Raw genomic sequence first — 23,502 nt, forward strand, 5'->3', positions numbered from 1 at the left:
TGTACATCGTTTTCTGAATCGAGTGATCGAAGCAAGAGAAGGAAAACTAAGGAAATACGTAGTTTGGTAAATCCTGAGGTGATTGTTAATGCTGCGCAAGTGATTTTACAAACTGAGGGAAAAAGAAATGCCTCTAAAGTCCTTAAGGACATAACTTATTCACCTACACGGGCTAGCAAATACATAAAGTCATACTCTAAGAGTAATGAGACAATTCCTCCACTCACCCCCTTTGAAGCTCTCAAATTGTTTGTTGAGGCTGATCTCACAAGGCGACAATACGAAATAGTAAGGGCAACAAACAAGGGTCATTATCCCTGTTATGATCTTTTATTAAGAGCTAAAAAAGAATGCTATCCACCTGAAACGGCTATGAAAATTACAGCTACCTGCGCGGAAACGGACCTTCAAAGTCTAATGGATCATACAGTAACCCGTTTATCGCTTTACCTAGAAGAGTTGTTAATTACTCTTAGTATAACCGAAAGAGAGTCGTTAAATATTATTTGCAAATGGGGTTGTGATGGCTCACAACAACAGAGGTTTAAACAAAAATTTGTAGATGATGTCGACTCTGATGCAAATATATTTTTAAGTTCGTTTGTTCCCTTGCAAGTGGTTTGTGGAAAGAATGATAAAAAGATTGTTTGGCAAAATCCTACACCTTCTTCGCCACGCTTTTGTCGGCCGATTCGGTTTAGGTTCGTGAAAGAAACCCCTGATGTAACCAAGGACGAAATAACATTTGTGGAAAATGCTATTAAAGCTCTAACTTTAACCGAAGTATTTATAAATGGGAATATTTATAAATTTAATCATATTATGAAGATGACCATGGTTGATGGAAAAGTGTGTAACGCAGCAACTAACACAACCTCAACAAGTCGGTGTTACATATGTGGGGCCACCTCAAAAAACTTTAATGATTTAAGTAACAAAAATGTTGTTTCTCCTGAAGCATTGGAATTTGGAATTTCTGTATTACACGCTAGGATAAGGCTGTTTGAAAGCATTTTACACCAGGCATATAAATTGCCAGTAAAAAAATATATAGAGAGAAAGACACCTGAAGAAAAAATGTTAGAAGAACAGAGAAAAAAAACAATACAAGAACGATTCCGAATAGAAACTGGACTATTGGTAGACATACCTAAAGCCAACTTTGGTAACACAAATGATGGAAATACTAGTAGGCGGTTTTTCGAAAACACTTATTTGGCATCTGACATTACTGGAATAGATCATGAACTTATATATAGATTGAAAGTTATTTTAGAAGCCATTTCCAGTAGCTTCAAAATTAATACTGCCAAATACGATGCATATGCCTTAGAAACTGCAAAATTATATATAAAGTTATATGCATGGCATCCTATGACTCCTACTATGCACAAGATTTTATTACACGGAGCCAGCATAATTGAAAATTCATTGTTGCCAATAGGACAGCTATCCGAAGAAGCAGCAGAAGCGCGCAACAAACATTTCCGGTCGTACCGACAAAATTTTGCTAGGAAGTTTTCAAGAGAAGAGTGCAATCGCGACATCTATCAAAGACTGTTATTAACTTCAGACCCACTCTTAAGCTACATGAAATCGATTAAGAAAAAATCAGAGAAATCATTTTTAAAAGAAACTATAAATATGCTTATTCCAGCTAAGCCAAATAATAGTGGTGAGCAGCACGACTCGGACTCGGAAGCAGAAGAAACATCTTTCATTTAAAATAAGTGTTAAGGGTTTAAGGTTTATTTTCGCACAATTTGGGCTCACCCTAACTTTATTTTCGCATCACCCACATTTTTGGGCTCACCCTATTCCTTTCACCTTCTCTATCGCTCACATTTCATTTCATCATTCACTTCGCTCTTCGCTGCTTTACATATTGTTGTTATCGCTCACATTTCATTTCATCGTTCACTTCGCTCTTCGCTGCTTTACACATTGTTGTTATCAATAACTGATCATTATTTTGTGCAGAATTTAGTACATCTGCATTGCCAACAACATACATGCACATCGATATATATGTATGCCGAAAAAATACATAAATCCCACGTCGCATCGTCTTCGCATGATCTTCCCTTCACCTAGCATCGATAAAGGGATAGCGGTGCCCAAAACCATTATAAAAGGACCAGCCTACGCACCTTTTGATACAGTTTGATACAGTTTCGTTTTCGTTTGCCATCACGGCTCCCCCGGTACTTGTAATTAAATTAAGCAAATTACTTCGTCGCCCTTTTTTTGCCTCGGGTCTAAATATTGTACGTTTTTATAAAATAAAGAATTAGTTTTTGGATCTAATTTCGAGTTTCAATTTTGCGGATAAACCTAAGGCAACTGGGTTGGCCAGTCATCATCCATAAATTGGTCCTTCGAGCCGGATTTGAAGAGCTGGCCATCGCCATCGTTGTCAACCAATTGACTTAAGTTTTAATCATCACATACAAGTAGTGGAAATGGAGCCTCACAATATACCTGCGGTTACATCACCACCATCAACAACCCCCTTTAGAGAAAGCGATTCGGTGCATCATGAGGCGGGAACACCACGAACTTCCCAATCCGTGTGGTCTCAGGGTAATGATGCGTCTGCTCATTTGAAAACGCAAAATGAGTACCGTATCAAGGTCAAACAGCGTCAACAAATTCTGGATAGAATCAACATCGAACGCATACTTCCGCATCTTAGCAGTATTTCCGTGCACGAGCTCGAGGCAAAATTGTCAGTACTGGAACGTCAGTACGAATCATTTCACCATCTACAATCAGAATTGGAGCTAATGAACGATGAAGAACTCAATCAACCACATCGGGATACATTCGATGAATCCTTTTGTGCAGCGAAGGCAATCATAGTGCAGCGCATAAATGTGCTTAACCCCGCACGCCGAGAAACTATATTCAACAGCACAGCGATTGCATCTCCGTCACATCGAGTCAACCTTCAGAAACTTCAACTCACGAAATTCAATAGTCATCATCGAAATTGGATGGATTTTTACAACATGTTTTTAGCGCTCGTTCACAACAACAGCCAATTAGCAAACATCGAGAAGTTTCAGTACCTCCGATCATGTCTCGTCGACTCAGCAGCTAGCCTCATACAATCGTTTGAGGTGACCGATGAAAATTATATCAAGGCGTTGGATCTGTTACAGTCTAGATATGGAAACAAGCGGCTAATTTTCCAAGCTCATATCCAACATATTTTCGAAGTACAGGGAGAAACAAGGCCGAATGCATCATCGATGAGGGCGTTCATAGACGTCGTCAATACCAACTTACGAGCTGTGCAATCACTAGCTTCAAATCAGCAAGTATCAGATGGCATACTCTTGCATCTGGTATCCTCAAAGCTCAATACAGACACGAAGGCCAAGTGGGAGGAAGAGGTTACCCACTTGTTTGATCAGCGATCAACTGCCATGAGTTTTCAACTGCCCACTTGGGAGGACTTAGCAAAATTCTTAGAACGTCGTTGTCAAATTGCAGATATTTTGGAAGCCGGGCAGCCTAAAACACTCGTACCAAGAACTCAGCTAACAACACATAGGCACAACAAACGTGACGCAAAATGGGCCATGGTGAGTACCAAACAAGCAAAGTGTGAATTTTGCAATGCGGTTCCCCACCATAATGCCTTCAAATGCGACACGTTCCGTGCAATGGATCCACTTGCAAGATATAACTGTGTGAAAAGACTGAACTTGTGCTTGAATTGCCTTGGATCAGGTCATAAATCAAATGATTGTCCTTCAGTCCATCTCTGTAAACACTGCAATGTAAAACATCATACACTACTACATCGAAATGATTCAGCCATTACCGACGTATCACCAAGAGCAGGTTTGCTCTCATCATCTGCTCTTAAGGTGAGTCTCGATCAATCAGAAGTTATTCTTGGAACAGCAATTATTCATGTTTCTAATTCTCGGGGAGTGAGCATCCGAGCTCGCGCTCTGCTAGATTCCGGATCTCAACTGCATTTCATCACGGAGAAATTGGCACAACATTTAAGAGTAACTCGAAAGGGCGTAGATATCGACGTCAGTGGAATAGGTCAAAGGAGAGCAAAGGCACAACATTTATGTTGCATAACGATTAAATCTATAACCGAAGAGTATAGTGCCACCATTGATGCACTAATCATACCATCCATTACGTCATGTCAACCTAGTCGTCGCATCGATCAGGCAACCATTTCGATTCCAGATACCATTTCCATCGCTGATCCGACATTCAACATACCAGGACAGATTGACATACTCATTGGAGCAGGATTATTTTTTGAGATACTTAGTAAGGGCCAAATACGTCTCAATGGTCCAGTAATACAAAATACCAAATTTGGTTGGGTGGTTGCAGGTGCAATTCCTGCGCACGTAACATCAGCAGCTGATCCATCACCTCCATACAAAGCATTCACATCAGTCACATCAGAGTCCATTTTAGATAAGCTCCTGGAAAGGTTTTGGGCAATCGAAGACATTCCAGCATCGTCATCGTCGACTCTATCATCGGATGAGCTCGAATGTGAATCCTATTTCAGCTCTACTACTCACAGATGTCCCTTTACCAATAAGTTCATTGTTCGCCTTCCATTTCGTGAAGAACCGCATCACCTGGGTACTTCAGAAGAAACCGCAGGCAAAAGAATGTTTTCGTTAGAATCCAAACTGAACCAAAACTCAAATCTTCGCAGAGATTACAATGAATTCATGGAAGAATATATCAATATGAAGCATATGATTCCAGTTAATTTGGAATATTCACCAAGAAATCGCCTAAACTATATTCCCCACCACGGGGTCACAAAACTTGACAGCTCGACTACTAAGCTGCGGGTAGTCTTTGACGCCTCCTGCAAAACCTCAAATGGATATTGCCTAAACGACATGTTGAGAGTTGGTCCCCAGCTACAAGATACGATATTCACAATTTTGACCCGATTCAGAAGACACAAATATGTCATTATGGCTGACATTGCCAAAATGTATAGGCAAATCTGGGTCGACGAACGAGATACCCAATGGCAATGCATTTTCTGGCGCCCTACCTCTCAACAACCACTTACCACATATCAGCTACAAACAGTTACTTATGGAACTAGTTGCGCACCGTACCTTGCTGTAAAATGTCTACAACAGCTGGCAATTGATGAAGCGAAAACTTACCCAATCGGATCAAAGGTAACACTAAGCGATTTCTATGTAGACAATTTAATAAGTGGCGCAGCTAGTATCGGCGAGGTCATCGAAATCAAAAATCAAACCATAAACTTACTGAATTGCGCGGGATTTCCTTTACGAAAATTTGCATCGAACGCATCCGAAATTGTTGCCGATATTTTACCAGAAGACAAGGAAGAGACAATTCGTTTCCATGACACTGAGTTTGTAAAAACGTTAGGGTTAAAATGGTCACCAGTTGAGGATTGCTTTCTATTTCATTTGGTAGCGGATAATAGCGTTAAAACTACAAAGCGTTCAATTCTATCAAAATTGGCAAGTTGTTTTGATCCGATAGGTCTCCTCAATCCTTTGATTGTAACATGCAAAATTTTGATGCAACAACTGTGGAAGCTGAAGTCGCCATGGGATGATGAGGTCCCACCCGGGATCAAGGTTCATTGGGAACTATTCAATAAACAACTACCGCTTTTACAAACATTAAAAATACCCAGGTATGCTAATATTGATATCGATACTAAACTTCACGCATTTGCAGATGCAAGCACTAAGGCATATGGAGTATGTGTGTATGCAGCATGGAGTGATGCATATGGTGAGCATTCGTCACTACTCTGTGCTAAATCTCGAGTGGCACCAACGAAAGAGATTACATTACCTAGGCTAGAACTTTGTGCAGCCCTAATGGCCGCAGAACTGATGTCAGCAGTTAACAACATACTCAATCTTCCTGGCGCAAATGTATACTGCTGGTCAGGTAGCACAATTGCGCTTGCTTGGATAGCAGCTGAACCGTCGAGATGGAACGTTTTCGTGGCCAACAGGGTAGCAAAAATACAGCAATTAACGAAAACCTTTTCCTGGAATCACGTACCAACAGACCAGAATCCCGCTGATATTGTATCACGTGGAGCATGTGCCAGCGAACTTTTGCAAAATACACTTTGGTGGCACGGACCAGAATTTATCCAACAGAGCTGTGATTATTGGCCTTCAGCAGTGCATGTACCACAAAACGAATTACCAGAACAGCGGCTTCAAAGAACTGCATTAATTGCTATTCCAACTTCTGACTTCATTAGTAAACACAAGTATGTTAATAGCTACATGAAATTGCTGAGAATTTTTGCTTATGTAAGTCGATTTATTCGTGGATGTCGAAAGCAGTCATCAGTTAATGATTGCATCAACATATCGGCACCTGAAATGGATGAAGCATTAGAATTGATATGCAGACACATTCAATATATTTCATTTTCAGAAGACATCCACGCCATTGAGATTGGAGAACAACATCGCAACTCAAAGCTAATTGCATTGTCGCTATTCTTGCATAAGAACTTACTCAGAGTTGGAGGGCGACTTAAAAATTCATTATTGCCTTTTAACAGTAAACATCCAATTCTACTTCCATCATAACACGCATTTGTAAACACATTAATTCGACATTTTCATCATCATCACTTGCACGCCGGAGTCCAAACACTTCAAAACATTTTGAGAGACAAGTTCTGGATAACAAACGCACGCCATGTTATAAGAAGGGTAATTCACGATTGCGTATTATGCTACCGCAGTAACCCAATTATTGCTGAGCAAATTATGGGGCATCTTCCAGCCGATCGAGTCCAGCAAACTTACCCGTTCGAAGTGACAGGAGTGGATTATTGTGGACCTGTCCTTATAACTCAACGAATTCGCGGCCGTTCACCAATTAAGTCTTATATTGCAGTATTTATTTGTTTTGTAACTAAGGCAGTACACTTAGAAGTTGTACCCAATTTGTCCACACAAGCATTTATAAGTACCTTAAAGAGATTTATTGCTCGACGGGGGAAAAGTCGCAAAATAGTGTCCAACAATGCTACCAATTTTGTGGGTGCCAATCGAGAACTACGCCAGCTTTTGTCCGCTTTCGTTACCAAGGAACATGTAGAAGAGGTTCAACGTACATGCCTGGAGAATGAAATCGAGTGGCAGTTCATACCTCCCAGGTCTCCACACTTTGGTGGACTCTGGGAGAGTGCAGTCAAATTAGCAAAGTACTTTCTTCGTCGTGCCATCGGAACCACCACCCTAACGTTGGATGAGCTTCAAACTGTTTGTTGTCAATCCGAGGCAATAATCAACAGCCGTCCACTTACACCGATGTCGACAGATGCTAATGACATGCGCCCATTAACACCGGCTCATTTTTTAATAGGACGGCCTCTGACAACAATTCCAGACTCGAACTCTTTGGGCCGTAATGATAACTTACTGAAGCGCTACCAAATAGTCCAGCAAATACACCAAAGTTTTTGGGAAAGATGGCACTGCGAGTACCTTAAAAATTTACAACAGCGAACAAAATGGAAAACGGAATCTCAAAATTTACAAACGAATGACATGGTCTTAATAAAGGAGGAAAATACACCTCCACTCAAGTGGACAACAGGTCGCATCACTGAAGTCAAGCCTGGCGACGATGGTCGTGTTCGTGTAGTGGTAGTAAAAACCAGAAATGGTCTACAAACACGAGCAATATCAAAGATTTGCAAACTACCAGTATAATTTGCTGATTATTTTGGAGTAGTTGACTCCAACCGGGGGAGGATGTTAAGGGTTTAAGGTTTATTTTCGCACAATTTGGGCTCACCCTAACTTTATTTTCGCATCACCCACATTTTTGGGCTCACCCTATTCCTTTCACCTTCTCTATCGCTCACATTTCATTTCATCATTCACTTCGCTCTTCGCTGCTTTACATATTGTTGTTATCAATAACTGATCATTATTTTGTGCAGAATTTAGTACATCTGCATTGCCAACAACATACATGCACATCGATATATATGTATGCCGAAAAAATACATAAATCCCACGTCGCATCGTCTTCGCATGATCTTCCCTTCACCTAGCATCGATAAAGGGATAGCGGTGCCCAAAACCATTATAAAAGGACCAGCCTACGCACCTTTTGATACAGTTTGATACAGTTTCGTTTTCGTTTGCCATCACGGCTCCCCCGGTACTTGTAATTAAATTAAGCAAATTACTTCGTCGCCCTTTTTTTGCCTCGGGTCTAAATATTGTACGTTTTTATAAAATAAAGAATTAGTTTTTGGATCTAATTTCGAGTTTCAATTTTGCGGATAAACCTAAGTCAACTGGGTTGGCCAGTCATCATCCAATAAGTTTTCGTGTTAATTAATATATTTATGTAACTTTGAATTTGATAATAAGCGATGTAATATAATATGTTAAGTGTTTTTATTCATTTTATAAGCCCTATAAATCTAAAAGATTAAGTCAGCTCTTGCAATATTATATTTAAAGTAAACCTATTGTAAATAAATGACCTATTTGATAGTAGCCAAAACTTTAATTTTGTACCATTTTAGTAAAGTACATTAAAACAAATTTTTTGTACCTACCAATAAAAGTAAATGTCGTAAATTAATGTATTTTAACAGAAAATACTTATATTTAATTATTCTTTTCATTTAAAATGTATTCTATTGAAAAAATCTTTTTGGCCGCCTAATTATGCAAAATCTACCTACGTGCGCCGGCTTGTATCAAAGCCAAATTAAAATCATAGCCTGCGACGACGAAAGGTCTGTAGAGTTATATAAGGCAGCAATAGCTAAGATCGGAGAAGTCTACCCTGGAGCGAAGCTCGTGGTAGTCGACAAGAAGGATATCCCGTCTCGTCCGAGAGCACGAGTTTGGGTCCCCCTACACCCTCTGACACACAACAAAGCCCAAGGGCAGCTGTAACATTTGCAGCAAGCGAATTTATCTTGAAGCTTGCAATCAATGATACAAATTCACTAGCGGCCTGCCAACATTAGCTGATTACAGCGAATCTGTAAAACAAAACCAACATGCAGCTGCACGATGGTTTCGTATTAGAGTTTGGCAAACGTGCCAGCTCGCACCAATCTTGGGAATGAACTTATTAGAATATTGCACATCTGCTAATTCCACAAACATCATGACTAGCCAGTCAGTGACTGCGACGGTGGCGGCTGTAGGTTAGACTTTAGCATCAAGTAGTTTATAAGTTTAGTTTAGTAATTGAACTCGGAGAAAAAGCCAGTGCTTGCGGTAATAAATTCTAATTCACAAATCAACTCAAGGTCTTTAACTGTCGCCCTAACCGTGGGACCACGATAAACGTGTCAGGACATAAGAACATCCAGAAAGAGGGCATCAGGATATACCTAAAGACAACAAAACTTTCCAGATTTTGCTGATTGTTGGTACAAGAACTCCATCAAACATGGTTTTCTCTCCCGCTCAAGAGAAAGATCTCGTTGGATACATCAATGAATTGAAAGAGCTGGCGTACCAGTTTGCAAGGAAGCTGTCTCTCAGGTACCCACCTGAATGGGATAACGATTGTAAAGCGCATCGTAAGTGGTACCTACGAGTATTAATAACATGACAAAAAATTGCACCAATTATGTTAATTTCATAAATTTCAATTCAACAAAACACGATTATTTGTTCAGTAATTATTCTTTCAACAATTATTGGATCAATACGAGGATTAAATCAAACATCCTTACGTAAACTAATAGCATTTTCATCAACTAATCATCTAGCATGAATACTAGCTGCAATACAAGTTAGTGAATCAATATGAATAGTTTATTTCTGTTTTTATACGTTTTTTAACATTTAGCTTAAAATTTATCTTTAATAATTTTAAAATATATCATATTAACCAACTCTTTCCTGGGAATCTCATTTCCCTAATGGAAATGTGGAATCCTGCAGGGTATTTTCCTTGGAATCTAAAATGAAGCCGGTTAGGCAGTTACTGTGAATAGTATTCGCTATATTGGAATCTAATTTCCCTAATGGAAATGTTGAATCCTGTAGGGTATTTTCCTTGGAATCTAATTTCTCTAATGGAGATGTTGAATCCTGTAGGGTATTTTCCTTGGAATCTAAAATGAAGCCGGTTAGGCAGTTACTGTGAATAGTATTCGCTATATTGGAATCTAATTTCCCTAATGGAAATGTTGAATCCTGTAGGGTATTTTCCTTGGAATCTAATTTCTCTAATGGAAATGTTGAATCCTGTAGGGTATTTTCCTTGGAATCTAAAATGAAGCCGGTTAGGCAGTTACTGTGAATAGTATTCGCTATATTGGAATCTAATTTCCCTAATGGAAATGTTGAATCCTGTAGGGTATTTTCCTTGGAATCTAATTTCTCTAATGGAGATGTTGAATCCTGTAGGGTATTTTCCTTGGAATCTAAAATGAAGCCGGTTAGGCAGTTACTGTGAATAGTATTCGCTATATTGGAATCTAATTTCCCTAATGGAAATGTGGAACCCTTTTATATCATTCCTGTAGGGTATTTTCCTTGGAATCTAATTTTCCTAATGGAAATGTTGAATCCTGTAGGGTATTTTCCTTGGTATCGCTTATATAACGAATTATCACAAGGGGGGTTTGCTGAAAAGTCACGTGAATTTATTTATTGACTATTAGAAGCACTCTTTGGTCAAGTTCACATGAATTTTGAATTCCGCGCGTCCGCTCTACTGATGCTTTTGATTGATGGCAGCACTGCATCTAACATTTCTATGTTTATGCCGTATACTGAAACATTAACCCTAGGAATGTCAACCAACTGATAATCGTAAATTAAGTTCTTGTTTATCCATTTTACCGTTGCTTCTTTTGTCATTCAAAGTGATCAAATATGGATAAAAATAGTATATATCAATAATTTGTATCTAAAATGAAAGCAGCGCATCCCGAGAAAAAGCCTGCTGATTTAAAAAAAGATACAAATAAATTTTGGAATGAAAACATAAACGAAGAAAATTTTGAGGTTGTGATGAAAAATAAGCTGCAGGACTTGTCAAATTTGATTTTGAAAAAGAAAAGTCGAATGATGTCTTTTTGGAGTAAAGTAAATACATGTATATTTGCGCCAAAACTATACATGTTAACACGAAACAAATTCAAAATGCACAAAAATAAATATCGTGTCCTACGGTTTTTGCTGACACAACGTCGGCAAGCAAAAATTCCTTAGAATCAAATTGCATTCGCATCCGTAGGTAATGTACTCGCGCTTGCCCTTGAAACGGTAGCAGAGGTAACGACTTCGCGCTAATAAAGCTTTAGTTTTAGTTGTAGTTTTAAGAAAATAATATTGTCACATCGTTTTAGACAGTCAAATAATAAAGAGGCATAGCCTCCTAAAAAAAAATTTTTATTTTTTTTTATTTTAAAAACTTTTGGAGTTTTAACTTACATATTCAAAATGCACCCCTGCACGGCAACCCGAACACGACGAAGACATCAAACTGAACGGACGCCACAGAGGTTAGAACAGAATAGACATGGTAGAACGGAGTGTGAACAGTGAGAATTCCTACATACAAGTTATGTTGCCATACACCACTATACTTCCCAACGTCGCACCCTGTGATCACATTGCACTACACGTGAGTTCATTGCTCCAATTAAAGTTCACACAAGAACTTTCGCTGACGCGACACACGCGCAAGCGATCAATTGCAATATCCAATGCTTGGGAATTGCAAGGCCAGCATATTGGCCAACACGCGCAACCCAACGATTGCGAAATACCAGCAAGTGGTGGGAACTGCAACGTTGGCGAATTAGCTTAGGTTAAGAAGTTAGTTGGTAAGAATTATATTTTGTAAAGTTTAGTTGGAATCGGAACCGCAACTAATGCGGAATAAAATTATATGTGACTAATTGAAATCGTGTTTTTTATGTTATCGGTGAACAGTTAGTTCACCGCATCTTTAATTTTTTGGAAGCCCCTATCGGTCAGGGCATAAGTGGCGCCCGAGCAGTCGGTGTGAAGTGACTAAAAAAATAAAAAAAAATAAAAACAATAAACGATAATAACAAAATTTTTCTACATGTGCCAAAGCAACACAGTCAAAGTGTAAAGTCCAAGCAAAATTTTCCATGGCAAAGTCGAAAACGGGTCACAAATAGAGCTGATAAACGAGAACACCGTGTTTATATCAAACTTCCAAGGAGTAATCAAAAATAGCAATGCCTCTATTACGGTAAATGGCACCTACGTAATCCAATTAAATAACGAAACAGTCACCATTGGTGACCAAGTATTTTCTAGTTATGAAACTATTACCGCACAGGCCCTTCCAGCAGTACTATCAAAGGTGAAGAGCCCTACAATGAAGGTCAACCTAGAATACGTCCACGACCTGACCATGGAAAACATAAGGTATCTTGGGTACGTTAATGAAAGGGTAAATTTCTCTCTCGCTTCAGAAATCCTCTCGATATGCGCAATTGTTCTTATTGCCGCCATGCTGTGGAGATGTTACAATAGAAAGCTAGACCTTCCGCCAGTTGAAATCCCGACTCATTGGTCAGATAACACTAACAACAGCAAAATCATTAGAGGAAAGTCTGCTCCTGAAATCCATCACCTGGACAATAGCCTGCCAGCCACACCAGTCAGTATCAACATGTCGCCAGGAAACTATAATTACTCTCTACAACATTTTACCCCCTCGCAATTTTCGTCTTTTGATCTGCGAGACGCAGATCTTTAAAGGGGGAGGAGTTATGTTGCCATACACCACTATACTTCCCAACGTCGCACCCTGTGATCACATTGCACTACACGTGAGTTCATTGCTCCAATTAAAGTTCACACAAGAACTTTCGCTGACGCGACACACGCGCTAGCGATCAATAACAATATCCAATGTCTGGGAATTGCAAGGCCAGCATATTGGCCAACACGCGCAACCCAACGATTGCGAAATACCAGCAAGTGGTGGGAACTGCAACGTTGGCGAATTAGCTTAGGTTAAGAAGTTAGTTGGTAAGAATTATATTTTTTAAAGTTTAGTTAGAATCGGAACCGCAACTAATGCGGAATAAAATTATATGTGACTAATTGAAATCGTGTTCTTTATGTTATCGGTGAACAGTTGGTTCACCGCATCTTTAATTTTTTCGAAGCCCCTATCGGTCAGGGCATAAGTTACATATACAATATAAAATATAACAAAGTCGGGTTTTACAATTTACATAATAAATAAATAAGAAAATAAATAATAAAGAATTTGTAACCAAAAGTTGAATAATGCCCGAATTCTGTAAGCGAATCTCATCTCAAGTCACTAAAATTGAGATTATAAATTAGTGACTCCTTTTGTGACTTGAGACGATTTTGGTATTTAGTAAGCGAAAGTCACAAGAAACTCACCAAATATCATGGTGAAAATAAATAGACAGTCAGCTGATGGCACGTATCGACTAGAGATAGTCAAAAAGTTTAGAAAAAATTCCCTTATCGATTCCATACGTAATGGAATTTTTTAAACTCATTTATCAAGCGAAATTCTTCATCAAAAACACAAAGAATATGAATATTACTAAGCTCATACAAAATAACATTTTTAATTTCTGTTTTATAAACCTTTTACCTGAATCGGATTATCAACAATTCAATTGAGACAAACAAAAATTAGTAATCGATAAATGTTGAATTGCATCTTTATATACAATCCGTTGAAATGAACGAGCTGGGTAAGTAGTAAAATAAAAGAAATTTCCTGATTTCTTTTAAAATATGTATTATCTGTTTTACAGATATACATTGCAAAACTAAGCGGACAAGCAAGGAGCAATTAGATTGCTATCTTGCTTTTGTTAGGAGCCATCCGGAGATCATGCTCCACAAAAACGATCCAACGTGCCCAAAAAGAATTGAGGAGCTGTGGAAGGAGATCGCAGAGTAGCTTAACGCTCTTAAAGGCCCGAAACGATCAGCGGCTAAACGGAAAGATGTATGTTTTAAATATACCAAACAAATTGCTTAATAAAATATTTATTTCACAGTCGCTAAACCATTGGAAAAACCAAGTCCGAAGCAGAGCTAGGAAGTCAAAGGCTGATCGACTAGTGACAGGTGGAGGTCCCCGGTTGCAAGAGGAGTTGACAGAGAGGGAGAATCTCGCTTTGGAAACGTTCGGGTCAGTCGTGGTCGACGGAATGCCAGATATTCCAAATATTGGGGCCGAGGTAAATAGACGTGTACATATAATTATATATATATATATATATACATATATGTGTTCATTTCAATGATAAAAGGTCATAAAATGAACATTTTTGAATTGAAAAAATTTGCACATTAATAACTTAACTACTTTTTATTTTTTCAGAGCGAAATAGTAATTACTAACGACCCCGTGACTCCTTCTGTGGAATCAACCGACGAGTCACTTAACAGTCCACGACCTTCACGTCGCCGCAAAACCAATTCGGATGACTTGATCAAACAAATGATTAAATCCTTGAACGAAAGGAACGAGGAAGAAAAACAATTTAGAGAGCGAAGTCTTAACTGCATGGAACAGTTTTGTAACTCCATGAACAACGTGGCCAATGCTATTCTTGCTTTATCGCAAGCCGTTGTAAATAAAGACAATAATAATACATAAAATAAAGTGTATATATGTTATGTTATAATTCATGAATTTTATTTTTTACAAAAGTTTTACAGTATAAGTGCGTTTATGCAATTTTGCCTCGCCCTTCTGCCTTCAGAATAATATTCTGTTGACCTTATTGGTTCACTAGCTTCATCATTCGATGGGTCTTCTGGTGGCATGGCCTCATCAGTGAATATGCCACGTTTTTGCAGCATATTGTGGAATATTACACATGTATAGATGATAGCTGCCGCATTTTTGTGCGAATATCTAAGAACGCGCTCTTTGGATAGACACCGAAATCGTGATTTCAGGACTCCAAAGGCACGTTCAATTGTGTACTTATCACCCGCTACTTCAACTGAATAACAAACCAACACCGATGGTTCTCACAATATCGTGGGATAACGTTGGTGCTGACGTTGCAACCAACAAAGTAACCGGGAATATTTCAATATAAAAACGAAATGTAATAGTGGGAGTTCAGTTAGTAAGCCGACGGTCTCAAACGAGAATAAACTTTAAATATTAAAAAACGTGTTTCACTAATTGGCGGCCAACGTGGGGCACGAGTTAATAAAAAGTAAAGTCAAGTAATAAATTATTCATGCCTATTATGATAAACGTCGGATGATATGCGCGGGAGTTAACTCGATCCGCACTCGATTCACTTTTTCACTAAAATGGTATTATTGTTACCGACGGATGCACTGCATTACAATCCGTGAACTGTGTTATCAGCATAATCAGCTGTGCAAAAATTTCAAAAGACCAATAAATATTTGTTAAGTGTGTAAAATGGATTCAATAGCGTTTTATATAGATTTTAATGAAAGTACAAGCAATGATGCAAGACGAACCCGGAAAAAAGTAAGGCATAATGCTGTTGACGTGTTCCAGTTGCCTGATGATGTGTAAGTTCACTTTTTAAGGACAATTGATAGATTTGTTAAGCAAGTACGGAACTAAATTGGAGAAGCTAAATTGAATTAATAAATCAACATGCAGTACAATTGAAAAAGGAGGTTTTTGAGAGGCAGAAGCTGACTACATTTTAAAGCAACAATCAACTACAGCTCTAGGAGATAGTACCAACTAAATAATGTTCATTCATGGCTCATTACTGGATTGATATAAAATATAATATTACATTGAAAATTCAAAGGCGATTTATCCCTGCTTTCCGCCTATGAGTGAAGGAGAACTAGAAATTATTTTAAAGGCTAAGATTTTGTGAAATAAATAAAAACAATATGAATGCTGAGCAATTATGTGGTGTCGTTCAGTCTGCAGTGTCCGCAGCACTGCGCGAACATAAGAGGGAGTTTGAAATACAAATAGAGAAACTGGCACTACTTTATTTTGTCGGTCGATAATACAGAAAATTTTTAAATTGACTTTTTTCGCTAGATAACTTTATTCTTGCTTTTTTAACACTAAACCAGTTTTTCTTTTATGTTCCTACGTAATAATATTTCCGATCTATTATTAGCAAGCTTATAGAGTAATAACGTGTAAACTAGTGGAAAATTATGTTCATTTCATGAACATAAAAACGTTATGGTGAAAATAAAAAATTGAAATGTTTCCAAAATCAAAACTATCAATGTGCAATATTTATTCTAAAAGACCATTCACTGAATATTATTTAGGAATATTAACATCGGATTTGTAATCAACGATCCCAAAAACCCCCGAGTTACAAGTTTTAAGTAAATTCGAATAAATTTTAAAAAATTTCTCCGCCATATTGGATCCGCCATTTTGAATATGATATCAGATTCGTAATCAGCTACCCTGAAAACCCCCGTATGTCAAGTTTCATAAAAAATAATTAAGTTTTAGAAATTTCGACCGCCATATTGAATCCGCCATTTTGAATTTTAAAGATCTGACATTATATTCGTAATCAACGACCCCAAAAACCCTCAGGTAACAAGTTTCAAGCGAATTCGATTGGATTTAAAAAAGTTTGTCCGCCATTTTGAATTTTGTAAATATGATATCAGATTCGTCATCAGCGACCCCGAAAACCCCCGGATACCAAGTTTCATAAAAATAATTAATTTTTAAAAGATTTTGTAAGTTTCGTAAGTTTGTAAGTTTTGTTTTTTAAATGTATTTGTTTAAATATTTCAATATTAGCAAAATATTTTAAAAATCCGCAACGACAGAGTTGTTAGCAATTTTATCCTGAGCAATTAAAAAAAAATAAATTGCAAATCGGTCAAGAAATGTGTGCTGTAGACTGTTTTGAATAGTAAATTCCAGTAAACACCACTGTGTGGCGCCCGAGCGAAGTATTTTGCTAACTTGAAGTTAGAAAAACCGCGAGTGCGAGGAAAGAGGTCCCTGAGTAGTTTTTTTCTTTTCTTTTGATAAAAAAAGAAAAAAAAAAAGAACAAAAAGGACGCGTTTGAACGCAAGCCGCCTTGCCCGCGAACAAACATTTGTAATAAAGAAAACGGTACTAATGTGTCCAGTGCGTGCGAGGGAAAAGCTAGAATTACTCTAACAACCAACCGAAAAAAAAAAAGATTTAGGCGAATCAAAGTCAAGGCGCGACGCCATTGAAAAAGCTAAACAAAATATACTTTGAACAAAAGCAACCAACGGAATATAAAAATCAACGTAGCGGCATTACCAGAAACAACCAACTGAGTGCATCATCTAATGCAGCATTATGAAATTTATAGCCGAAATTCCAACGTAAGTCATAACGAATTAAATAAAGAAATATTGTGGAAAAACAAATCATTGAATATTAAAAGAAAAATTTTATAAATCCTGACACGAAAGAAAAGATAAAATTAGGAGATAAGACATATTGATATTGTTTAGAATTTTTAAATAATTGAAATAGAAACAAAAAGCCGAAACAAAGCTTCAAAGAAATTTATTATAAATACAGAAATTTAACCGAAAAATAAATTGGTGAATATTGAAAAGCAAATTTTGTAAATTTTAAAATGAAGAAAGGGCGAAAGTTAGAATCGCAGACTTTAATTTATTATTAAAAAGGAAAAAACATTTATTGTCAAAACTAAAGCTGAAATAAAGCTTCACAGGAATTTATTACTCGAAAAATGTCAAACCCAAGCAATCTGGTACGACCAGCTAGGCTAAGCACAAATAACACAGCCAACCCAAATCCTCAGGACCCATCCGACTCCAACAACCCTCCAACCCAAAGGCGCACGCACCGCACCTAGTAAATTACCGTGTTTTTATTTTTCATTAAGGTTTTCCGCGCAAGGAAACCTAACTTATATGTAAGTATACATATTTGGTAACACTGAGAGTTATTGGCAACACTGAAATTATATTCAGTAACACTGAAAATTGATCTCTCACTTCCTGTTGAATTCTCTATATTCATAGACGTGGTATTGGTGTTGCTTAAAATTAATCTAGAAAATAAAAGACAATCTAAAAAGAAAATTTAAACAAAATACCGGTGTTATTTATTTAATTGTCAAAGTTAGTTCTCCAACATATATACTGAAAATAAATGATAGCAACTGAACACTGACACGCCTTTGTGGTTTATTTTATATTCCTAAAATATATCTTCGGAGCGACCGTGGAGGCCCCACATTTCTAAACCACTCATTGCGTCGCACTCCGATGATAACATGGTCCTTCGAGCCGGATATCAACAATATTAACGATCCATTTAAACAGAGCATTTTCAACAGGTGAAATTAAGCAAGTATAACCAGAGCAAGTACAAACCAGCGCCAAGCACCAACCAGCACCAAGCATCAACCGAACAAGCATTAATAGAAAACAATCCGTTCCAAATTACAAAAAAAGGTACGTGGAATTTATTGCACACTTTTTTTTGGTGGAAATAATTATAAAAAAAAGGTCAACGTGGTGGTAAGTTCGATACTTTTTGAGTTTTGGCGATCGCATACGTCTCGGAGACGTATGGTTAGCTTTTGTGTGACTTTTACACTCAATTTGAATAAATTTGTTTTGATCGCGATTTCGTTTTTTCATCAGTTAAACCAGGAACAAATGGATGCTTAAATGACACTGAAATAAGTACGTATTTGCAAGGTTTATCGGACGATCCGGAATCACCTGATAACAGAGAAACAGAAAATGAATTATTTGAAGATGATTTTCAGAGCGATGTCGAAGATGAGGAAATCGCCAGTGAAGATCGTGATATCAACACAGCTTTATTGGAGGCCCAAGTTACAGGATCTTCCAATTGTGTTTCTTCTTCAGATAGCCGTATTCTTACGTTTTCTGAACCTACTATTAGAAGCAAAAGTAATGTAGAGTACCTCCACTTCACTTTCAAATTTCTTTCGAATTCTTTAAATATATTTTTAATACTCAAACTCAAATTATGTAAACCATTTCAATTTACTCTACTTTAATGACATAATTCTTTTCAATTTCAATGACATAAATTCTTTTCCTTTTTTTTTTGAAACCCGAAACATAAGTAAACACATGGCACACACCAAATACATTTTTTTGTCACATGATACCCCACTGCAGAGCAAAGCCATAGCTTACTGTGAAGTAAGTTAACCTAAACAAAATTTAAGTCAACCTAAGCAAAATTTCATTTGTATAGTATTTTTAAGTGTTTACAATTTTGTTATTGATTTTTACTTGTAAAAATGTTTGATTGTAATTATGTATATTTTATTGATGACAAGGCAAAAAGAAAGTATAAAAATAAAGCCATTCTATCAGAAGGCAGCTCAGTCTCAACCTGATAGTTGTAAGGCAGTCATTTGTCCTAACTGAATAAAAATCTTTTATTTACAAAGGAATCTTTAATCGGCAGGTTTGCTCTAAAGCTCTTCCATAAAATAATAATACTTATACATTAACGATCTTGCCTCACTTTATATGGCGATCCTGCGGACGATCCTAAACGCTAAATAAATTATTAGTACGGACGATCTTTAAATTTTGAAATACATTTCAATTTTCAACCAAAAACGTTAAATTTTTTTTTAACAACTTCATGGAAGGTCCAAACAAGCTTTCTCTACATCAGTACAGAAATAGAATTGAAGACAACAAAGATACCCATCGTGTGGCTATCCCCAAGGAAAATCTGAAGCTTAAAACCCGAGGAGGATATAAAAAACGCCTTCTTGACATAAAAAGAAGATCAGTGAACCAAGAAGCAAGCAATAACTTCTCAAAAGCGTTAGCAGCTGACCATGCTCTAGAACAAGTAAACAAAGAACTTAAGGCAAAACTACACCAGAGGAAAAATAAAATTTGGGAAATCACAGAATATATTGTACAAAAAGCTATTGTACGTTTATGGGGAACTGGTGGTCAACAGAAGAGAAGGAGGAAATCATCCTCAACCAAACAGCAGCTAACAACAGCAGCTTTTTAGAAAATAAAATAATAACACTCGATGTAATCATTTTACTCACTATCTTTATAATAATTTTATACATTGTACACAGAATTAACAAATATTATAAAACATACTTACACAAACACTTGAATAGAAGTAGGCAGATAGTTTAAGACAAAAAAAAAAATGAAACAAAAATGTTAAGCAAAAATATAAAAAAAAACGAGAAGTATAAAAATAAAGCCATTCTATCAGAAGGCAGCTCAGTCTCAACCTGATAGTTGGAAGGCAGTCATTTGCCCTAACTGAATAAAAATCTTTTATTTACAAAGGAATCTTTAGTCGGCAGGTTTGCTCTAAAGCTCTTCCATAAAATAATAACACTTACACATTGACGATCTTGCCTCACTTTACAGTAAGTACTGCTGGACAACGTCGAAAGGTACAAACGTTAGCAGAGTTTCTGTTTATTCCAAACAAACACATCCCTGCATTGTCCTCTTAAATTCCGAAAGGCGAAAGAAGGACAATGCAGGAATGAATACCAGCACCAACATCGACATAAAAGTTTAGTTTTTTAACTAACAGCACACAGAGCGCAAGGAAGTCCGCACGAAGGGAACCCAAATCCAGCTATACCGCCAATTACATAGGAATATCACACCACAGGTTATTATATCTACCTATTATTATAAATATAATTAATACACACACATACACATGTATGTAACAGTGGCAACGGTGGTTGGCTGAGCGTGCACTAGTACAGTATATAGTCAGTTGTCAAATAGCCGCGCATGAAAGAAGTCGTTAAGCAGTCGAGTGTCAAGTATAATTAAATAAATCAGCTTAAAATCTTTTTATATTGTACTCATACAATTAAAATACCAATACTAAGTGCTACCTTGTTAAAAAGTATAAAATAAATCAACTTAAATCTTTTTATATTACAAATAAACGAACTAAAATCTTTTTATATTACATGTATATATTATATACCCAATTATAAAAAAAAAATTATTACGAATTGAAATGACCCTATTTTTCATTTCTACGGAATCGGCCACATATCGTCGATATACCCCGACAGTTTCTTTATCCAACATTAATCGAACGGCAAGAGGTCCTACTAGACAATGTAAATCATGCTTGAGCCCCTTTCCTGCTTCAATGCATTTTTTAACGACGATATTATTCTGGAAATTGTAAAATGGACAAATGTGGAAATATCCCTGAAACGTAAAGATGGAATGACGACAGCAACTTATAGGGATACAAGTGAACACGAACTCCGCGCTCTGATTGGAATTCTCGTTTTGAGAGCTGCGTTAAAAGATAACCATCTGGCAACCGATGAAATATTTGATAATACCTACAGTGGAACGCTATATACTTCAGCTATGAGTCGCGATAGGTTTAAATTTTTGATTCGATGCCTGCGAATGGACGACAAAGCATTGCGACCTTCTCTTCAACCTAATGACCGGTTTTTGCCTATCAGAAAAGTGTGGGATATGTTCATTGAACAATGCCAAACCAGTTACACACCGGGGTCGCATACCACAATTGACGAACAGTTGCTGGGTTTTCGTGGCCGATGTCATTTAAGATGTACATTCCCAATAAACCAAATAAATATGGGATCAAAATTGTAATGATTTGCGACAGTGCCACAAAATATATGTTCAATGCCATTCCATACCTAGGCAAATCGACTAATACTAACAACGTCCCTTTGGGGGAATATTACGTGAAGGAATTATCCAAACCAATACATGGGACTTTTCGCAATATTACTTGTGACAACTGGTTTACGTCAGTTCCACTGGCAAAGAACTTGTTAAAAGAGCTGAACAACAGAAAAAGTTATATTCCGCTTATTTACACTGCAACAGCTCAGCAGGTGGAGAAGTAGCCAGCACTGAAACTGCAGCTGACAAAGCAGCAATACCACCATAGTGCATAAGAATTTGAATAGCGACTAAAAAGTAAAAAAAAAATAATTATGGACGCATTACAGATAAGCAGATTTGATTTAGTTTTAACTTGTATAAAAAATATAGAAAGTTTTGACGGTAGTGATGCGAACCAGCTACCTGGGGCCGAATCGTAACAATCGTGAACGAGCAATTCGTCACGTAAAAGAACGCAAATCGGATTATAACTGTCGTGAACGTGTTATCGCTATCGTAATTCGGTATGATGACAAACGTCATCGAGTAATCGAACAACTCGTTCGTTCGAATTGTCATTCGATCGGTTATTTATAAACGTAATTGCGCAGAATTTCAAAGTATTAACGAAAAATGTAAGAATAACTAAAATATATGTAAATTGTGTAACTTTAGATGAAGTTTTATAATTTCAGGACAAACTGTAATAAATTAAACAACAAGCAGAAGGATATAATGGCACATTTCATAAGTGAGCACACAGATTTGCCCAAAAATTCCTTGCCGAATTGTGCACAAGGAAGGTCGACTGCCAACCGACTTTGGGAAGAACTCAGCAAGCAGTCAAACGCGGAAGGACCGCCAATAAAAAATGCGAAGTTATGGAAAAAAGTTAGTACATATATTATAATCATGTTATCAAAATGAAACTTATTAGTTTCTTTCTAGGTATACGCAGATCAGAAGTACAATGCGAAAAGAAAGTTGTGCTTCAACAAAATTTCAAAAAGGCAAACAGGCGGAGGACCTTACCAGCAAAGGGCTTTAACTCCAGCTGAGGAGCTAATAGTTGAAGCTGCTGGTCTTGAAGCATCTGTTTCAGGAAACAGCATGGTGCAAACATACCTGCACCAGTCGCAATTGCTTCAAGACCAGCATCAAGTGCTTCGGCCTCAAGCAGGAGCAGTGGACGTAATTCGAACCATTCAACTAGTAGTGTTCCAAGTCGTTCCTCCTCCAACAGCCCTGCTTTCTGTCCGCTTTCTCGTCCAGTCGCTCCAACTCCACGAAGAAGAACAATAAATAAAGCTTCGCTGCTGGAAGAAAACATAAAATTGACAGCAGACCACCATAAAGCTATGGGGCAGAAAATCGATAGACTCCTTCAAATTACGGAGAGGCAACTAGAGATTGACGAGAGGCAGCTTGAAATAAGTGAACGACAGCTAGCTGTCTCTAGGAGGATTTTGGCGATGAAGGAGGAGAAACACCGAGCTATAATAGCTGTAAAAGAACTTGATTTAAAAATAAAGAGTATTGAATTGAACCAATTGGAGGTCAATGAAAAAGAAAAAAAATAGTGTCCCTCCCTCTGAATTAAAATCCGCTTTGCAAATATGTATATATTCCAAATTTTTATTCAAGTTTTATGTAAAACATAATTAAATGATTCTTTGCTTAAGCGAAACCTTTTGATAAACCTGTAAGCGAAGGATATTTTATTACCTATTTTTCGTCACATATAAAGTACTTAGGCATTGTTTGATAATGCTAGCGGATTTGCTTTTGTCTCGAAGTTGTTTTCGCACAACTCTTCCATTA

General features: G+C 37.3%; 2 protein-coding genes across 2 annotated transcripts; both read left to right on the forward strand.

Annotated features, from left to right (window-relative positions):
* The first annotated feature begins 2,462 nt into the window (after positions 1 to 2,462).
* On the forward strand, positions 2,463 to 6,507 carry LOC129237024 (uncharacterized). Its single transcript, XM_054871391.1, has 2 exons — positions 2,463 to 6,329; positions 6,457 to 6,507. The coding sequence occupies exons 1-2, from the start codon at positions 2,463 to 2,465 to the stop codon at positions 6,505 to 6,507; spliced, it is 3,918 nt and encodes a 1,305-aa protein (XP_054727366.1).
* A 290-nt stretch (positions 6,508 to 6,797) lies between these two features.
* Positions 6,798 to 7,748, forward strand: LOC129237025 (uncharacterized). The gene has a single exon (XM_054871392.1). It carries the CDS (start codon positions 6,798 to 6,800, stop codon positions 7,746 to 7,748), a length of 951 nt encoding a protein of 316 aa, XP_054727367.1.
* Positions 7,749 to 23,502: the final 15,754 nt, after the last annotated feature.

The sequence above is a fragment of the Anastrepha obliqua genome, chromosome 2, assembly GCF_027943255.1.
Source record: "Anastrepha obliqua isolate idAnaObli1 chromosome 2, idAnaObli1_1.0, whole genome shotgun sequence".
Taxonomy (NCBI): domain Eukaryota; kingdom Metazoa; phylum Arthropoda; class Insecta; order Diptera; family Tephritidae; genus Anastrepha; species Anastrepha obliqua.

Bases quoted from the DNA above. Each gene is read 5' to 3' on its own strand.
- LOC129237024 (XM_054871391.1), top strand. From the start codon at position 2,463: ATGGAGCCTCACAATATACCTGCGGTTACATCACCACCATCAACAACC. The intron at 6,330-6,456 runs GTAAGTCGATTT...TTTCATTTTCAG, and splicing joins TGCTGAGAATTTTTGCTTAT to AAGACATCCACGCCATTGAG.
- LOC129237025 (XM_054871392.1), top strand. From the start codon at position 6,798: ATGGGGCATCTTCCAGCCGATCGAGTCCAGCAAACTTACCCGTTCGAA.